The sequence below is a fragment of the Pleurodeles waltl genome, chromosome 4_2 (genome assembly GCF_031143425.1).
Source record: "Pleurodeles waltl isolate 20211129_DDA chromosome 4_2, aPleWal1.hap1.20221129, whole genome shotgun sequence".
In the NCBI taxonomy this organism is placed as follows: Eukaryota; Metazoa; Chordata; class Amphibia; order Caudata; family Salamandridae; genus Pleurodeles; species Pleurodeles waltl.
The window spans coordinates 32,292,804-32,311,114 of record NC_090443.1 but is presented as its reverse complement, the minus strand read 5'-3'; the positions used below and the strand labels follow the sequence as shown (position 1 = coordinate 32,311,114).

General features: G+C 41.0%; 1 protein-coding gene across 2 annotated transcripts in view; it reads right to left on the bottom strand.

Annotated features, from left to right (window-relative positions):
• Positions 1 to 18,311, bottom strand: part of WNT10B (Wnt family member 10B) — a 124,377-nt gene that overhangs the window by 54,634 nt on the left and 51,432 nt on the right. For both annotated transcript variants that reach the window (XM_069230494.1, XM_069230495.1), the window contains exon 3: positions 7,610 to 7,872. In XM_069230494.1, the coding sequence (XP_069086595.1) occupies positions 7,610 to 7,872 (263 nt within the window). The remainder of the gene's footprint in view (positions 1 to 7,609; positions 7,873 to 18,311) is intronic.

The following is an 18,311-nucleotide window of genomic DNA, read 5'->3' as shown; positions in this document are numbered from 1 at the left end:
CTGTATTATAAGTGCTTTCTTGTTAATGGAACAGTAGACTGGACTTAGTCTCTGTTTCTGAAAGCTCTTAATAAGGCCATGAGTTTGCTTTATCCAAATACCTTTGAATCTTAGTGAAATGAACCTTTGGGCATTCTAGGATAGGCCAGGATTTCCAAAAGGAGACACCTCAGAGGGCTGGCTTGCTGTACCATGGTATTACATTCTCCTGTTGCTGTATTGATAAAGTCCAAAAATGGCAAAGGGTTAACCAGAAAAAATCTTTGGACAGAAATCATTTGGTGAGCCAGAGGTATGAATGTTTAAAGGTTTGGTAAAAATACTGGTGAGAAATTCAAAGAGACAATATTAATCAATGGCCTTGGTAGAACAGGATCTAGACGCTGCGAGGGACAGCAGTTCAGATACACCAACCAGGTTTGTTCAGGTCAAAGATTTTACCTTTTAACTTTAGTCCTTTAAGTCCCAATCCACCACAAGAGTACACTTATAAAGCCCCACCCAGAACCACAGGGAAGGCACTTGGAGGCTCACTGGATGCAAATAGAGGCCACAGCAGGGTGCATTCCTGATCAGCTGGGCAGTTGCAAGAAAAGATATCTTGCAGCTTGTTATGCCCCTGTAATTTTAACAGGAGGTCAGCCTTATGACCCTTGGTGTCCACTTCCTGCTCTGGTTACAAGAGGAAGAGGAGGTCCCAAGTTTCAGGCACTTCTTGGGGTAACAGACAGCAGGGAAGTCCTTCTTCCATTCCTCTAAGGCCCGGAGAGTGTTCTTAAAAAAAGGTTCTGAGGTTGCCACTTGTGTACCCAGTGCCAGAGTGTGGTGAAGAGCAATCCCTTTATCCACTCCCCTAAACCAGTTCTAGTTAGTTCTTATCCTCTCTGTGGGTTTGTTACCAGCCTGTCTAAAGGGACAAAGAAGAGGTAGTCCTAGTTATGAGCTGTATCGACCAGTGAGAGGGTAGGCACCCTTTGAAGTAAAGGAGGGTTGGTAGAGTACCAGGCTACCCTTTGAAACTTAGGCAGGGCTGGGCACAGTCCCTCATGCCATCCTGCTCAGGAGAGGAACAGCTCACCCCACACCCAAGGCCCTTTGTCCTCTGTCTGGGAGCAATACACAGCTCACCCTAGGGGAGCCATTCATAGTAAGGGTACACTGGACACTGGCAGAAAAGCCCTTTTAGTTGAGGAAGAGATGGCAACTTTTTAAAGATGCAATTTCTAAAATAGTAAAATGAAATTTAACTTGATCACTATGTTTGATTTAAAATGACTATTAAAATAAGTCCTTGTTCTAGCTGCTCCCAAACTGAAATCATGCATTACAAGTCGTCATAATGTAAACTAGTGTTTTGCTATGGGAGAGCTAGCCTTGCTATAGTAAAAAATAAATTTAAGGATTTTTCACTGGCATGTAAAACACTGTATTTACATGCTCTACTTTTTAAATATAATGCACATAGCCCTATGGGCATTTAGGGTATACCTAGTGGGTGATTTACAGGTTTCAGAAAGGAATGTTGAGGCCTGGCAGAAGGTTTATTTTGCCAATTGGAATGACAGTTTAAAACTGTACCCACAGGGTGTGAGGGCAGACCTGGAGACATGTTTTACAGGGCTACTGTAATGGGGAGCACAATGAGTGCTTCAGCCCACTCGTACTATTTAATTTAGAAGTCTAGGTACATATAGTAGTATACTAGCAACTTATAAGTAAATTAAATGTACCAATTAGGCGTATCCCACTTATACCAGGTATAAGCAGGAGTGAAGTGTGCAGAGTCTTGTAGCCAGTACAAACGGCTTGGTCACAGAAGGCAGAAATATGGGGGCATACCACACAAAAGATGGCCATTAACCACCAAAGCCCTTCTTATTCCGCCTTAAACCCAGTATTCATACATATTCATCATTTTCCCATCTCTCCCGCTAGGTCCTCCCACATTTACTACTAAGAGGTAAACTTAAATGTGCTGATATCTCCCCATAGAAAGCACAAGAGAGGTGGAGGTGGAGCTTTCCACCCATAGGTTCTTATATTGCATTTGTAATAAGTACTCCTACTCTAGAACAACTCTTCTTACCTCTAAATGCCATTTGAGAATTATTCACATTATCTTTTAGATTGTTATAACAGTGGGATTTTCATAGTTTAAATGAAGGCTTGGCTTTTTATGAAGGATATTCTTTTTTTAAAGTCTTGTAGTACTTTCTCTTGTGAACTGGATTTCTGCAGCCAGAAGCAAAAATTAATTTCTTCGGGAGATGTGGGACCCCCCGCCACAGCCCCCCACCCTACACCCCCACACACATACTACCTGAATACATTTAGAGCCACCATGAGGCCAAATGGAATACCTTTGAAACTGAATGCTGATTTTGGCCACAACCACATGAAAATCCTGATTATCTAAGGAACATATCCAGTACCCTATATGGTGCTATAGAGGATTTGATATACTACTACAGTTCTAAAATTCTATTTTTCCCCCATTTGTATGTTGTTTTCAAGTCCAGATAGGGCCTGTACTCTTTTTCTTCTATCCATTTTCTGACTGGAAAACAACTTGAAAAAATGTCTTTGTTCTTGTGGGTACTCATTACCCTCTCTATTGCTGGTTTTATTTGGATGGTTTGTGCTTCTTTTCTGAACTGTTTCAGGCATTGCTGTTACTGCAGCTGAATGTTGAGGTCCTCGTCTACTTCACTGACAAAAATGAGATCTTTGGTGAGACAGCTGCTGTTGATGCTGTGTTTGTTGGTAACAGGGCTGATGGTCCTGCTGTTTACTATCTCCACTGGGGTCAGCAGCATTCCATACATCTCTCTAGACTGACCACTTTCAGAGTGTCCATTGATACTCTCACTGTTTGCATTTGATCATCTGCCTAAGACTTGAATGATGAGGAGCTAGAAAAGTGGAGGCTCAGGAACTTTTATTGAAAAATATTCTGTCTTAATTAATTACAGTGAAGATCCATGATGGAGAAACCATTGTTCCAGAGAACACTGTGGAACGTGCATTTATTAATTTATTGAAAGGTTTGGAAAACACTCCTTATTCAGAAAAAAACCCAGAAAAGGAGATTGAAAAACCCTCAAGGGGGAGAAAGGGATATCTTTTGAAGTTGAAAATGTCACGTGAAACCACAAAAAGTGTTTGGAGGCCCTTCTCTGATAAATGTGAAAACATAATTAATTTTAAATGACTGCGATGTGGATGGGATAGTCTCTGTGCTTTGATGTAATAATAATAATAATAATAATGCCTTCCTTTTTGTATATAGCACTTCATGCTGCATGTCTGCTGTTCATCAGCACTGTAAATAGATGTTACCGTTACTCAATTTAATGGTACTAATTTTACCAATCACAGAAGGATGGGAGGATCAGACTGCCTTGGCTTGATAAAACCCTTGATTCTTCCATTACTGCAGATATCACTAGCAAGCCTTAATTTACTGAGACTCTTTTCCAAAAAGCAGGTTTCACTCACCATACCACTTTCAAAGCTCTACTGACACTTATATGCATCATAAAAAGTGTACTCAGTATATCCTTGTAAGAAACTGGGTTTTTTATTGAGTGGATAGAAACTCTACTCAAGAAATAACCACAAATCCTTGCCAGCATGAACAAAAACGTCACTAAAGTAACCTGTGCTTACCCCTCTAGTAACCTGGCACAAACGCAGCCAGACTTCACTTATAGGCAATGTGCAAAGTATTTATGCAGCAAAAAATCAGTAATGAAGTGAAAACACAACACAAATAAATCCCAAGCCAGTTTTAGAAAAATAGAGTAACAAATTAAATGAGGCCAATGCAATTTTAAGTGGTTACGTAAAAATAGCACCAAGAAGCAAAAAATTCAACAATTGGTATCTGATCATGCTAGACTGGGACAAAGTCACACATTTAAGCCAGCAGCAATGGAGTGTGGGCCTGGTACAGGGACCAGGTTAGTCCCACAGAAAAAGTTACCTTCTTGAACTCCAGCATGCAGAGTTCTAAACTTCAGGATTTCCCAGGAGTTCAGCTGATGCTAGCCAAGGGTCCAGGACCTGGGGAGGCACCTCTTGGGGATCAGGAACTCACTCCAGCAGAAGCCAAGCAGAGGCCAGCTGCTAGTCCAGGCAGGTCCAGTTGCAGTTCTATGCAGGGCCAGCGGCAGCAGGTCAGCTGGGAAAATGGAGCTTGTTGTGTCTCTGTAGCTCAAAACAGAAGGTCAGCCAACTGACTCTTGGAGTAACTAAGGTTAGCCCGGGATGAAGGGAGCAGGTCCAGTCTTCCTTCTCATAGAGCAGGGCAGGCCTCAATCAGCAGAGCAGTCCTCTTGATAACAAGGCAGGCCTCAACCAGCATGGAAATCTTTTGGGGAACAAGGCAGTCCTTCTTCTGCAATGTCCACAGGTCCAGGAGTGTACTGATGAGTGGCTCAAGAGGTTCAATATTTATACTTGGTGCCACCCTTCAAAGTGGGGGAAACATCTAGTCCACCTCCACATGTGTTTCTAGAATTCTCTTTCCTTACCTTTTCTTCCCCTGCTCAGGTTTCAAGCAGTCTAGGTTGACAGAAGGCTGGTGTCAAGTTCCTTTATGAGTGTGCTGGGTGCACCCTTTGAACTGTAAGTGGGCAGGGAAGAGCCTTGGCCATCCCATCCTGGCAAGATGGTACTCTCCCAGCTACACCCAGGTCCTATTGTTCACTGTCTGGGCCCAATATGCATTCTTCATGGGGAAGCAATTAACAGGCCAAGACAGCTGGAAACTCCTAAAAGACCACAGAAAGTTTATTGCAGGAAAATGACTACCTTCAAAAAGGGGGCTTTTTCAAAATTGTAATCTAAAATCCGACTTTACCACTAAAAAGGATTTTAAATTGCAATTTATTCGAGTCCAAACATGATATTTCTACCTGCTCCAAATTTGCTCCCAATCAAAAGTTATCAAGTATTAAAAGTAAAAGGCAACTCCAATGTTATCCTATGGGAGAGAAAGCCCCTGCAATAGTGAAAAACAAATGTAGTTTTTTTTTACTACCAGGACATGTAAACCTTAAAAACAGATGTCCTACTTTTTAAATATAATGCAACCTGTCTATGGGCTGCTTAGGGCCTACTTTAGGAAAGACTTATATGTATTAAAAAGAAAGGTTTGGGCCTGGGAAAGGTTTATTTTACCAGGTCGAACTGGCAGCTTAAAACTGCACTACAGGCTGCAACGGCATGCCTAGGATATGTTTTAAAAGTCTACTTTTAGTTTGTGGCATGAGTGCTGCTTCACACTAGTAGCATTTAATATACAGACCCTGGGTACCCGTGGTACCATGTTTGAAGGACTTACAAGTACATTAAATTAACCAATCAGGTAGAAGCCAAGTGTTCCATGTTTGAAGGAGGGAGCACAAGCACTTAAGCACTGGTTAGCAATGGTAAATTGCACAGAGCCCTAACAGCCAACAAAAACAGGTTCGGAAAACAGCAGTGGGTGAAGGCAAAAAGTTTGGGCGTGACTGCTGAGAGGAGAAAGTCGAACAGTCCTTATTACATACGTATAGCGTTATTGCCTTATGCATCAAATTACCTGGGAAATGTCCTTACACTCTCTGCACAAAATCAAAGCAAAGGATAAAAACATTACGCACTACCATACACAAATACCTTATCAGTAAAGAGTTAAAACACATTTTAAAAATACAGGCCTAGTTTTAATAGGGGCTGCAGCTTAAGTTGTTTTTTTTTTACTGTATTTTCAAAAATTAATTAGAAAAAGTGCAAGGTAGCAATACTGATTTTTTTAAATACAAATTGTATCTGTTTCCGAGGACTACTCTGAAGGTCGGGCATTACTCTAAGGTTATGATTCTGCTGGAGAATTCACATAATTACTTTGGCAAGTCTGCCCATACAAAATGTGTGTACCATTGTGCTGTCTCCTAATTCTAGGCCCCCCTACTGTTTGCCATTATCCCGCTATCCATAATGCACAGGTCTTGTAATCCTATTTTCATGCCTCGTGCCATTTGTCTCAGAAATCCTAGAACGAAGCAGTCAGAGTTCAGTGCTTTGCATATTATACGTGTCCCCAGTACGAGGCTTAGCCCAGGTAAAAGCACACACCACTTTGCATAATCGTAAATGGACTTTTACACACCTCTGTAAATCTCCACACTTTATTTAATCGTCATGAAACTTTCTTCAATCTCCTCGAACACACGCCCGCACATCAATGTGCTTCAACATTATCTTGTACCAGTACATTTCTAAGTGTGCATGGTCACCTCTGCTTCATCACTATCTAATTCTACGTCAGCATGAAACAGAATACCTCGACAAGCATCAATACTGATCACTGCTACCCGCCTCAGCTTGTTTTAGTGCACCACGGTGTTCTGTAAAGTCCCTCAAGAAAGTTCAGCATGCAGCCACAAACCTCAACGTTCCTTATGGAGCAAACACATCATAACTGACTACCCAGTATTTCTTTAGGGCGCTTGAATAGTCCTTGCACAATGTCCATGGGATGGGATGTGCCTAGACCTCTTTATTGGATATCTGACACAAATCTGCCTCCATAATGTGAAACGTGGCATCTTGGCACTATGACAAATATAACTTTCTCCCTTGAAGTTAAAATTCTGTGTGCTTTCCCATACCTCTCTTCTAGAAAGGCGCTATCCTATGACGGCAAGGCAGTCCAACGTACCCCTCCTCATAAGAAAGATTGCTTCTGCCCTCCCAAACATCTTCAGAATGACGCTGTCCTGGGGATAGCACAACAGCCCTATGTACACCTCTGTCCATGTATGGCATTTCTGCCTTATGCACCCCACCATCACTGGAAAACAATAGCTTGTGCTCTGCTATACCGCACTATTCTTAGAGAGCAGAAGCTACCCTAAGTACTAACTCCTCAAAGGGAAGGAGTCTCTCCCTTACTTCTTCAGAATAACTGTACTTCGAGGACAGCTTAGCAGTGCAGTGTACATCTCTTGACATGGAAGCTTTGCTGGCAGCTTCCTGAATTTCTGCAGACTTACCCTATCCTCTGAAAGACATAGCTGTCCTCCAGGGACCGACTGCTGCACTCTCCCAATCCTCTTCAGTGAGACATTAGCCTGAGGATGGCAGAGCTGCCTATACACACGTTCTACGCAGCAAGGGATTGCTTATTCCCTGTCATATCTCTTGTGTAGGAAAGTATCCTGGGACCTGCAGAGCTGCACTATGTCTCCAGTACCCCCTTTAGCATGGCCTTCCTCGGGGACGGCATAGAGATGTGGAGGCCCTATGACCTCTGTCACTCCGTCTCCCTTGGAAGGATTGTTTGTGTTTTCCCATAACTCTTAGTATGTTACAACGCTGAGCACAGCACAGGCATCCCTCCTCGTGGTGCAGGATTGTTTGTGCTCTAGTAGACCTTTTCAGTATGTAACTCTCTGGGGAACGTCAGAGTGGCCCTCTGTGGTCCTCTGGCTCACTTGCCAAGATTGCTTCTGCTCACCCACACACTGTCCTAAGGATGGCAAATTAAGTCCTATGCCCTACTGGCCCCTATCCCAATGCCTTCACAACAAGGGGTTGCTTGTGCTCTTTCTGTCCATACCTCTCATCAAAATGGCGCTGTCCTGGGGCATTTTGCCCCCATTCTCGAGTGTGGAGCAATTCCACCGCTGAGTTTGCAGCTGATGTTGACATTCGTGAATGGCAATCTGAATTCCCTGAAGTGCGGAGGCAGTGACATCAGGACTTCGAACACATAACCCCATTTGACGCTTGCTGAGGCCTGGAAGGGTGAGACACACTGTATTTGGAGTTAGGATGGGGTCACCAGGGAGGCGGAGGCCCAAGATGTCGCTGCAGAGTACTCTGAAAAAAATAGAAAAATAATCCATACTGAGATAAGATTTTGTTGAGGGGTTTGTGTGGAGGAGAGGACCCACTTCAGCCTATGATGCCCCCGTTTACACTGTCAATGGAATATTTAATACCTCACATGCACACAACAGTTGTCAGCAAACAACTGGACATAAACACAACAAAGATGCTACTACTTCGTATTGGCTTTATAAAGGTTCGGAATTGGTGTTACATTGAAATGATGACAGGCAATTAGTGTGGTGGAAAAGCATCAAGGGAGAGTATACATGATTATTCCTCTCGTAAGGTGCCACAAAAAATGCATGACCTGATGGCTGAGTTCCAGGTATCCCACTATATCTCTTTCACTCTGTTGGGCATTTAAAGCTACACATATTCTAATGCATCTCTGCAATCTGCTACCAGTCTCGCAATACACTTGGGGCTGGGGTGGCCCATGTTCTTTTACCTCTCAACTTTGCTTTTGTGGGCGTCAGGCCAGTGAAGTTAGTGCAACCATGTGACTATACTGGTATAGCCCCTTTCCACACTGAGCTGTGACTGAATGAGCAGCCAAGCCATAGATCAGTCTACGGTTGGATGACTCACAAGGGGTCACCAATTAAAAACAAGTAACCTGGGCCCTTTATCATTGTGACCAATCCCAGGCGTGACATCATGATACCACAGATACGCCCTGACACCTGTGCTGCCACTACTTAACTTTCATCTGCAGAACTTTCTCTAGCTAAAAGACGATTCAAGAAACTGGAAAGACACTGGAGACTCATATTGTCCTGCCGATAATGCTTGATACAAAATTGAGCTTTGTGGTTATAACAGATTGGTTAAGAATGCCAGTGCTAAGTAATACCACATACCTATTTCATCTGCTAAGGAGGTCTTTTCAATCTACAGTGCGCTTTCTCATCTTGCTGCGGCTAATACCCGTTTTACTCCCAGTCAGTAGCTCTGGACTGAACTGTCCGATTTTATCCAGGATAAAACCACAAAGCTATTAACTTCTCTTCCTTCTGACAGGATCCTTACCCAATTGGAATCTTCACCTCTCATTATTTCACCATCGGATGTCTCAGCCCCTCTCTGGTCGACCTTTGTACCAGTAAATCATGATCACCTTAATTTGTTCCCAGTCTATTTTTGCAGGCTTCGCCTTGGACCCTGGCCCTGCTAGGATTACTAAAGCAATAGGGCCCATATTTATACTTTTTCTGTGCCGCATATGTGTAAATTTTTGACGCAAAAGAGGAGCAAACTTACAAAATACAATTATATTTTGTAAGTCTGCGCCGCTCTTACGTCAACAAATGATGCAAACGCAACGGAAAAAAAGTACAAATATGGGCCTAGGTCCTATTCTTGCACCGTTTGTGACCTCGCTGGGCAATGACTTCTTGAGCTGAGAGATACTGCTTGACTCTTGGAAGCACTATTACTGGTTAAAAGATGGTTCTCTGCAGGGTAAAGTTAGACCCTACAGTACTTCATGTCTACAATAACGAATTTGTGATTATTGGAAATTGCAGCAAAATTAGTTTGCATAAAAATGCTTAATACTGTGTTATTACAAAAGTACCCCTCAAAAGCAACGATAGCACTAATCTTTTGTCAATTCTAGCCAAAAATCAGGATAGCAGGTTTACTAGAATCAGCCATGAACATTTTATTTTCCATATCACATACAGGCAAACATTGAGATATATATTCAAAAATATATGATTAGATGTACATATACAGTCCTTGTAAAATTTGCAAGGAATATCGTCAGATAATTAAAGTATCAATCATACACCCTGAGGTGGTTCAAACTATAGCAAACTCACTTCACGTCTTTTATTGCGTTTTACAATTCTTTTTGGCATGACACAATTGATAACTTTACTGTAATTTATATTAGAACTCTTCTGGAGGAAGATCAACGTGTTTCGGTCTATAAATTAGGGCCTCAGGACAATTACAAGATCGTGTATCGACTTTTCGAGAATTATGCACAAAAGCATTTCTAAGTTACTGACATAACTAAATCTTTTGACTATATTTAAAAAATCATGTCAGATCCCATCTTTGGCAATGTATGTGTCACATAGCGTCAGAACCTATCAAGACTTTCATACAATACAACGTGAAGGTGACTTCATCAGAGCACTGCATATGGGCCTATTCTGCCTGTGATATAGAAACATACACAGTGCTTAATTTGTAAAAAATAATTTTAAAAACGTGCTATGGTCCTCATCAGAGTCTGCTATAGCTTGCACCACACAATGATCCCGGAAGTGCTGCCAATGATAATATTAACACAACTACTAACAGTCACACTCCTGCAAGTGTGACTTTTCAGACTACTGCAGGCTCCTAAGTTATGAAAATGGCTTGGGCAGTTGGTGGTAGTCATTTTTAATGTATATTGCATTAATTAACAACTGTTATTGTGCTCATTTCAAAATTAGACAAGCCCTAGTGTTGGCAATTAAGCACCGGTGCTGGGCACCTGAAACCACTGGCTCAAATTAAGCAATGAAAATACTGTAAAAGCTGAATTAATTACTAATGATTTTGCATTTATTATTGGTTAAGAATTTGCATGGAATTAGGTTAACATAGAAAATAATGTGCGACTTGGAAAACGTGCCCACTTGAGTGGCCACCACCAAAATACATATGTTTTTTGTGAATGCATATTACTATTAGTTATTGTGCACATGTAGAGAAAAATGTATTAGTATATCATATTAAAGATTTCATGCTATGTTTTTGTTTTAATAACTTTAAGCTATAAGATGGTGAGGTTTAGACCTAGTTTGCAAAACCTCATGCCAAACTGCCATGTTTAATGAATGGTGGAAAATGTATTGTAAGACTAAAGAATTAATGCTTTCATTAATTCATGCTGTGCTGACCAAACGATCTGTAAATGTCTTTTACTTTCTTATAAGAACTGCTTGTAGATCCATGCTGTACTAGTAGATGTAACAAAGTAAACTTGATGCGTGAGACAGCGATGTTCCCAAGAACCAACGCTGACTGGAGTATGGATTGCAACAAAAGAGTTACCGGACGAGACTGACGATGGGAACAGGAGAAGAGAAACCAATCATCGAAGTGTGAAAGACAGTTTAGTTATATCTTAGATTAGGGTTTTAGTTTTTATTGGGCCAACTTTAAACAAATGATTTCCTGACCAATGGCAATGTGGGAGGATTCTTTATGCGATTCTAACTTAGCTTGACTGCAGAGAGAGAGAGAGTGGTCATTTTTCATTCATTCTGCGGGTTCTTTCCTATTCTAATTTTCCCCGTAGTGGTTCTGATTGAGGAGCTGAACAGTTCCTGATGACTTTATTTTCTGACTTTAACTTTATTGCTTAGTTTGTTAATTGTGGATGCTGAGCCCTTAGAAATCGCTTCTTAAATGGTTCGGATAGCATAGAGCCCACTGTGTCTGAGCCATACCCATTCACTGTCCTATTGCTAAGGCTGACCAGACGGATGTTCAACTGACGAAGAAGATCGCAGCTTGCTGATCCATTGATGAGAGGTATAACCAAATGTTATTGTCTTTGCTATAGGTTTTTGTTCTTTGCTTTGTAGGGACCAACCACTGTTTTGATAGAGCCCTAGTTAGATGTTTTCCAAATTACTTTTGCATGAAGTCCAAACATGCTATACTAATTGGAGGGTTAATAAGCTCAAAGGTCGATAAATGTTAGTAACTAAAAATTGATCCTATTCACCTGTTGAATTCAGATGTTTGTCATTTCTATTGCACAGCTATTGTTTTTATTGTTTTGTACTGTGACTCTTGAATGCTTAACTGTTAGTTAAATTGAGATTCTTTAGAAGATTTGGTCAGCCGGTGTTATTCATATGTGTGTATCATTTGGTATTGAGACTGATATACGTGATGTTAGCATTGTTAATACAGGGAAATAAACATTCTAACTTTTTATAAAGGTGTGGTTACTCCTGGCCACATGGGTCATGGTGTGTGAAGTTTACTGACTCAAGATTTCTGACTAATTGATTATTGCGTACGTTGTTGTTACTACATTTGGTTGTGAATAAACTGAAAGGGTGATGGTGGGATTCCTCTAAGCGCGGTCCGAAGATCTATGGACCTTCTAACGCGTCCCCTTATGAATAAATTATAAAAGGCCAAATAACATCAGATGCGCTCACAATACAACATTATGTTATCAATGTACACACATCGGGCACTTGTGTGGAAAGAGCTCTATGGGCTCTACAGTCTGTGATAAACTCTATTATTAATGCAATCACTGTAAGTATGTAGTGAGTACCAGCATAGGTCTGGAATTGACTGCTGCAAAACTAAACACCTCCAATTAGGAACTAAGACATATTAAAGAAACAGGATAATCATGGTGTGAATCGAAAATCCAAAAGACGAGTCCCTTTAGGGCTCACCGGTCATCCTTGGATATTTTGTATGCAAACCGGGCTCCTTGGAATGGTAAATCACCGTTGGAGCAGGAGTGAGTGCCACTGTAGACACAGCAAGCGGCTGCCAGTAGACTCACATACATTGGTTGCCCACTATAAGTAAAATCCTCTTATTATTTAGTTTCCTATGGGCACCTGGGCAGTTAAAGCATGTGGCAGCGTTAAAACAAAGGAGGGCAGAGGTTAAACTAATTTATAGAGCAACTCCTTGTAGTTATCAAAATCCGGCGATCACTTTGGGCTTGCCAAATAAATTATATGATTCTCCCCATCATAACATGTCTCCCGAGTGGTGTAAAGTCTGCTGCTTACAATGCCACACTTGAGAATGCCATTTAAAATGTATCAACCCAGAGGCTGAGGAGGGCAAAACATAGCTTCATAGAACTACTTTCTGTTGAGAATAGGTCACACCATCTTGGAGTGGAAGAAGACCAAGGAATTGCCAATGCCTAACAATCCTTACCAAATTTCACAACACAGAGTGCACCACCACAAAAATACCCAAGTCTCAAGCCAAGCTTTCTGTAACTCCCTCACAGACAACTTTGTAACCTAGTTAAATATGCTAGACCTATGCCTTGCTAACAAGACACCTGCATCCTAGCCCAGTGAGACCAAAATTAAGAGGAATACGCTGCCCGAGAGACAGCCACATACACTTCCTTCAAGTAACTCTCATGACTTAGTCGAGGCTAGTGGGCACGCAAACTCATCATCAGAACCATGCCCACCAGCAACCTTGAAGAATAACCTTATCTCAGTGTGGATGGAAAACCAGCTATCATCAACAACTCCCCATCATGAGGCACCTTCCACTCAGACCTAGATATTTGTCAAATGACAAATCATCAAGCAGAACAATCTAGACCCAACAGACGGTGCCAGTTACAGACTTCTCTCAATTTGACTGCTTCTGAGAAAATGATAGAAAGAGAAGCATTCACTCAGATCTATGACATTTGTGGGGCAAACAACCTACATTTAGACCAATAAACTGGGCTCTGCCCTGGATCCACTCTCACCTCCATGTGAGATGATCTGATGGGCACCATAGGCAGGAATGAATAATTACACTTCTACTTCTTTGCCTGATTGCAGCATTCAACACAGTCTATCACCACCACTCCCTCCTAGGGAATAAAGAAACTAGGCATAAAGGGATACATCCTTGACTAGGTCTGTTCCTACCGTTTTGATGTATCTAGCAAATCATGAAGATTACATTCACAACAGTGCCTTTCAGCATCAACACAGGCATACTTCAATATTTAATCATTGTCTTTTCAATGCTGACCACGGCCCACTATCTCATCTCATTAAATCCACAAGCTAGCTACACTGACGACAGTGAGATCATCCAAAAACTGGAAAACACATAGCTTGACATAACTTGACACCCCAGGAGAACAAAACTGCATCTAGGCAGCCCAAAGCTGGGTGCTGAGAAGTCTTCTTGAACTTATCTCATTCAAAAGAGAGATTGGACGAATCATCAACCTAGGACAGTTTTGTCACCAGCAATTTTGAAAGTGTTGAGAAACATGGGAGCTATTGTGTGAGTTCAGCATATCACTTGTCCCTCAAATGAGCCAAGTCATAAAAAGCACATTCTAACTGCACCATGTGTAGTCTACTGCAAACTTTACTGCATCTAGAAGCACTTTGTCACATTTTGATTGTATAAATGGAATCTAGCTAGATGCCTGCTCCTAATGCCCTGACTGCATACAGTCCATAATATAGTGGCAAGATCACCTGGCCACATTTCCTCATCCTTTCAAGTGCTTCACTGCCGTCCCATGGCCAGACACTTATCTTTCAATAATCTGCATCATTATGTGACCACACAAGGGCAAAGGCTAAGCCTACATCTAAGTAAAGTTGCAAAAATATTCACTGAAGAAATGTATTTGTGGAATCTGCTTCTCCATACAAGCAGCAAACATGCCAAACTCTTATCCAGCAAAGACAAGAAACATCAAAGACAACCTGGAATTCAAGAATGCATTGAAGACCTCACTCTACCTAGGATGGTCCGAAAATGGCAGACAGAACCACTTGCCATTACATGAATGGAATGGACAATACAAAACTAAATCATACAAGGACAATAGGTACAACCACATGCACAACTATCTCTCACTCCTTTACTCCACTTCATGCATATTACTAGCAACACATTTGCAGAAGCACCATATGAGCAGCCTGAAATGCATGCATGAGACCAACACTATTTCTAACAGACCACTTCCACTCACACACTTTCCTTCATCCATGCACTAGGGATTTACACATTTAATTTACTATGGAATTTAAAACGTTGGTCCAAGTAGAGGTAAGGTTAGAGAATAATTGATGCACTCCACCCACAGCCTGCAAAGGACTAACAGAACAGAATCATTATGTGCATCACTAAGATGACTGCATCTTCTTTTATTTACGTTTTTGGGAACTATACTAAATAAATAACAAAACAGGAAGACAAAACAAAACAACAGGAGCAGCATGGTATAAAAATAACAGGCAAACCTAAGAGGAAGAATACATATCACAGAGGTTAAAAGGCTGGAGTAGTGTTTTAGCACAAACATTAGGGCCTATATTTATACTTTTTTTGCACCACATTTACGTCATTTTTTTATGCAAAAGCGGCGCAAACTTACAAAATACAATTATATTTCGTAAGTTTGCGCCACTTTTGCATCAAAAAAGGAAGCAAATGTGGCGAAAAAAAAGTATAAATATGGGCCTAGGTATTTAAGTACTTTACTTCCACATATAATAGACTTAATAGAGAAACAGAACTTGTACATATTCTTTTATAAAGTCAAAGCTGAAATATAAACTCAATAACATAGTTAATAAAATCATAATGACTACTATCTAGATTGCCAAGGTAAATTTACATGTGTGAATTGACTTATATGTAGATCTACTCCACCATCTACGTTTAAATCTACATTGTTGTGCTATTCGCCATCTTAGGGCCTGGTTCACAAAAGTAAACTTAATCTTTAGTAAAAGTTTACACTTGCTGTAGTAACTTTACTTTTTTGGCATTCACAAACTATGATTGTAATTTTACTTTTCATAAAATTACTTGTGATGAAATTACACTAATAATTTGTGAATACCAAAAAGTAGTTAAGTACTACAGAAAGTACTGCAGAAGGTGTAAACGTACACAAATGTGTTAGTTTATCTTTGAGAAACAGGCCCTTAAAGTGTAGATTTACACATAAATTTTAAATTGTATGTAAAAAAAAAAAACAATACAGTGAGGGTAGACATCTATGACTGAATGTGCCAGTGTAAAGTTACAACTAGTACATTTTCACACGAAGGTGGAGAACTCCATCACCATGGTGGAGATCTCCCTGTAAAAAAGTAAAGGAAAAATGATTAAAGTTTATAATTAAAAAAAAAAGATTTAAAATATTTTAATAGAAAATATAAATGTAGAATAATTGTAAGTTGTTTATCATTAACATTAAGCTAATAAAATAAACTGTCACAGCATATTAACTCACTTAATTAAAAGTGTTTTAAATAATTAAACATTTTCACACACTATAAATTGTTATTTTTTATTTAATGTATGTTACATTTTGTTAAAAGTTATGTGTTGAAATCATTTTTAAAATGTGCCCCCTCCCCTTTTGATTCACATCAGCCCCGGGGGAGGCCACTCAGCGGTTCAGGAAGGAGTGCCTTTTGTTCTCCTCTAAATGATGCTTAGCACCGCTCCCCCATCCACCCTGTTTTTTTTTTTTTTATTAGCATGGGAGCCTGCACTTTTTTAAAAGAAAACATTTGCTGCTGATTCATGTGGATCCTTGCAAATATGAAGCAAAGTGTTAAAAGAAAATGTTTTTGGCCAAGGACAGGGTCCCTATGGAACACCCCCCACCAGGCCCAGGGTTTCAGGGTAATCCTGCCCTGCCCCATTATGTCTTTTTTTAAAACATTTTGTAGGATTTGAATAGAGTCCGAGTCCTAAGATGGCTGCTGCCACAGCCACTCTGTGCCACTACACGCCAGTATACTCCATTCCATCAAACGCCACTCCACTTTAGTTTACTCCATTTTACTCCACTCGATGCCACTCTACTCCACTCTACGCCACCCCACTCTATGACACTCCCCTCTACAACAATTCATGACACTCCACTCTACGCCACTTTACTCCACTCTATATCACTCCATGGCATCCCAGTCTATGACACTTAATTCCGCACTGTGTTACGCCCCTCCACTCTATGTTACTCTACACTATGACACTATTCTCCACTCTATGCCCCTCCACTCTACGACACTCTGTGACACTGTACGGCACTTAGCTCTATGACACCCCATTCCATTCTATTTCACTCTATGCCACAAAACTCTATGCCTCTCCACTTTTCTCCACTCAATACCACCCCCTCTACAACACTCTATCACTTCTGCTCCACTCTATGCCACTCAACTCTATGTCACTCTCTTCCACTCCACTCTATGACCCTCCACAGCACTCTAAGACACTCCACGCTGTCGGGGGTTCATTTTAGAGCCTAGCTTGGCCACAATTATTTTAACTTAGGCCTGTGGCCTGTGCCCTTTTAAATAATTATATGCTCCATTTCATTTATTCATTTTAATTCATTTTAGCATTACTGGTTTTTAGCTGGGGATGTTTTATTTTCCTAATCAGCTGCTACTCTGCAAAACTGTTATTGCTTTCTTTACACAACATTTCACTGTGTACCTCTGCTCTAGGCTGTTCAGGGCTGTGCATGATAATCTATTTAGTATTACCGCCACAAAAGTACGTACATAGCGCGAAACTTAGACACATGATCATGTCAGGCCTGTTTCTCAGAACACCAACACGTTTTTTTTAAAAAACATTACACAGGCCATGGAAGGTTAGAGAGGTCATTCCAGCCAGAGGATTCATCCTATGTCGTATGTCATTTCATTGCCACATTGCTGAACTTAGCCCTGTCTCTAAAGTCAACTGAGGAGACGGCAGGCAGACACCTGCTTTTCAGATATGGGGGCGGGTGTTCCTTCTATGGACTAAGTAGGGGCAGAGGAATAGGCTATCACTGCGAGGCTCTCTCATAGATGCTAGGAAGTGTGGGATAAGAATTCTTAGGCACATGTTAGTTCCAATATGCAAGGGTTATTTTTAATTTAATTCCACTCATGATAACAATCCAGATTGTGTTATGTTTCATCATCCTAATAATCGCAGCTCATTAATTTTATTGTAGATTGCAGTCCTTTCAATAAATACATTGAAAACAGTCTTGCATCTCTTTGTCTGCCTATATATGTGTGTGTGTGTGTGTGAGCCCTGTGCTAAGGAGAGGAAAGGGCAAGATCTGCCAATCGTGACTTCCCTGAGGACTCATAGAGTGTCATGCATCAGGCTGCCACAAATCACATTTACTTTAGGTTTGGGTGAGGTGCTGCTAGCTAGCTGAAAGGGTTAGGCCAACAGCTACCAAACGGTGTGGGATTGACTCAGTCCCCTACATGCAGTGTTGCTGATGCCCCAAACCAGCAGTCTTGTCCCAAAGAGTCCTACGACATGGTACCCAAAGTTGGTAAGGCACTCATTTTACAGGTCTCCTGAGCATCTTTTTCACACACACACTAAAGGTACCCTAAGTACCATTATACGGAGACAATCATGGTCTTGCAGAAAAGTCCTCCTCAGCTAAATAGGGAGTACCTATCTTAGGCTGTCGGTTGTTCAAGATTGAACCTTAAAAGGATTTTCCTCATTGGTGTTCCCAACTCTGACCCCAATCCTTTGATATGGCACAAGCAGTCAATATCCCAGAAAACTGTAGACAACCCGTCACACAGTTTCTCTTAGCTAATGGACTAGCCAATGAGGGTGGGGAAGTTACATTTGTGGTTGAAGCACACAACGCATACAGAACAGAAATATTTTATTCATGGGTCACC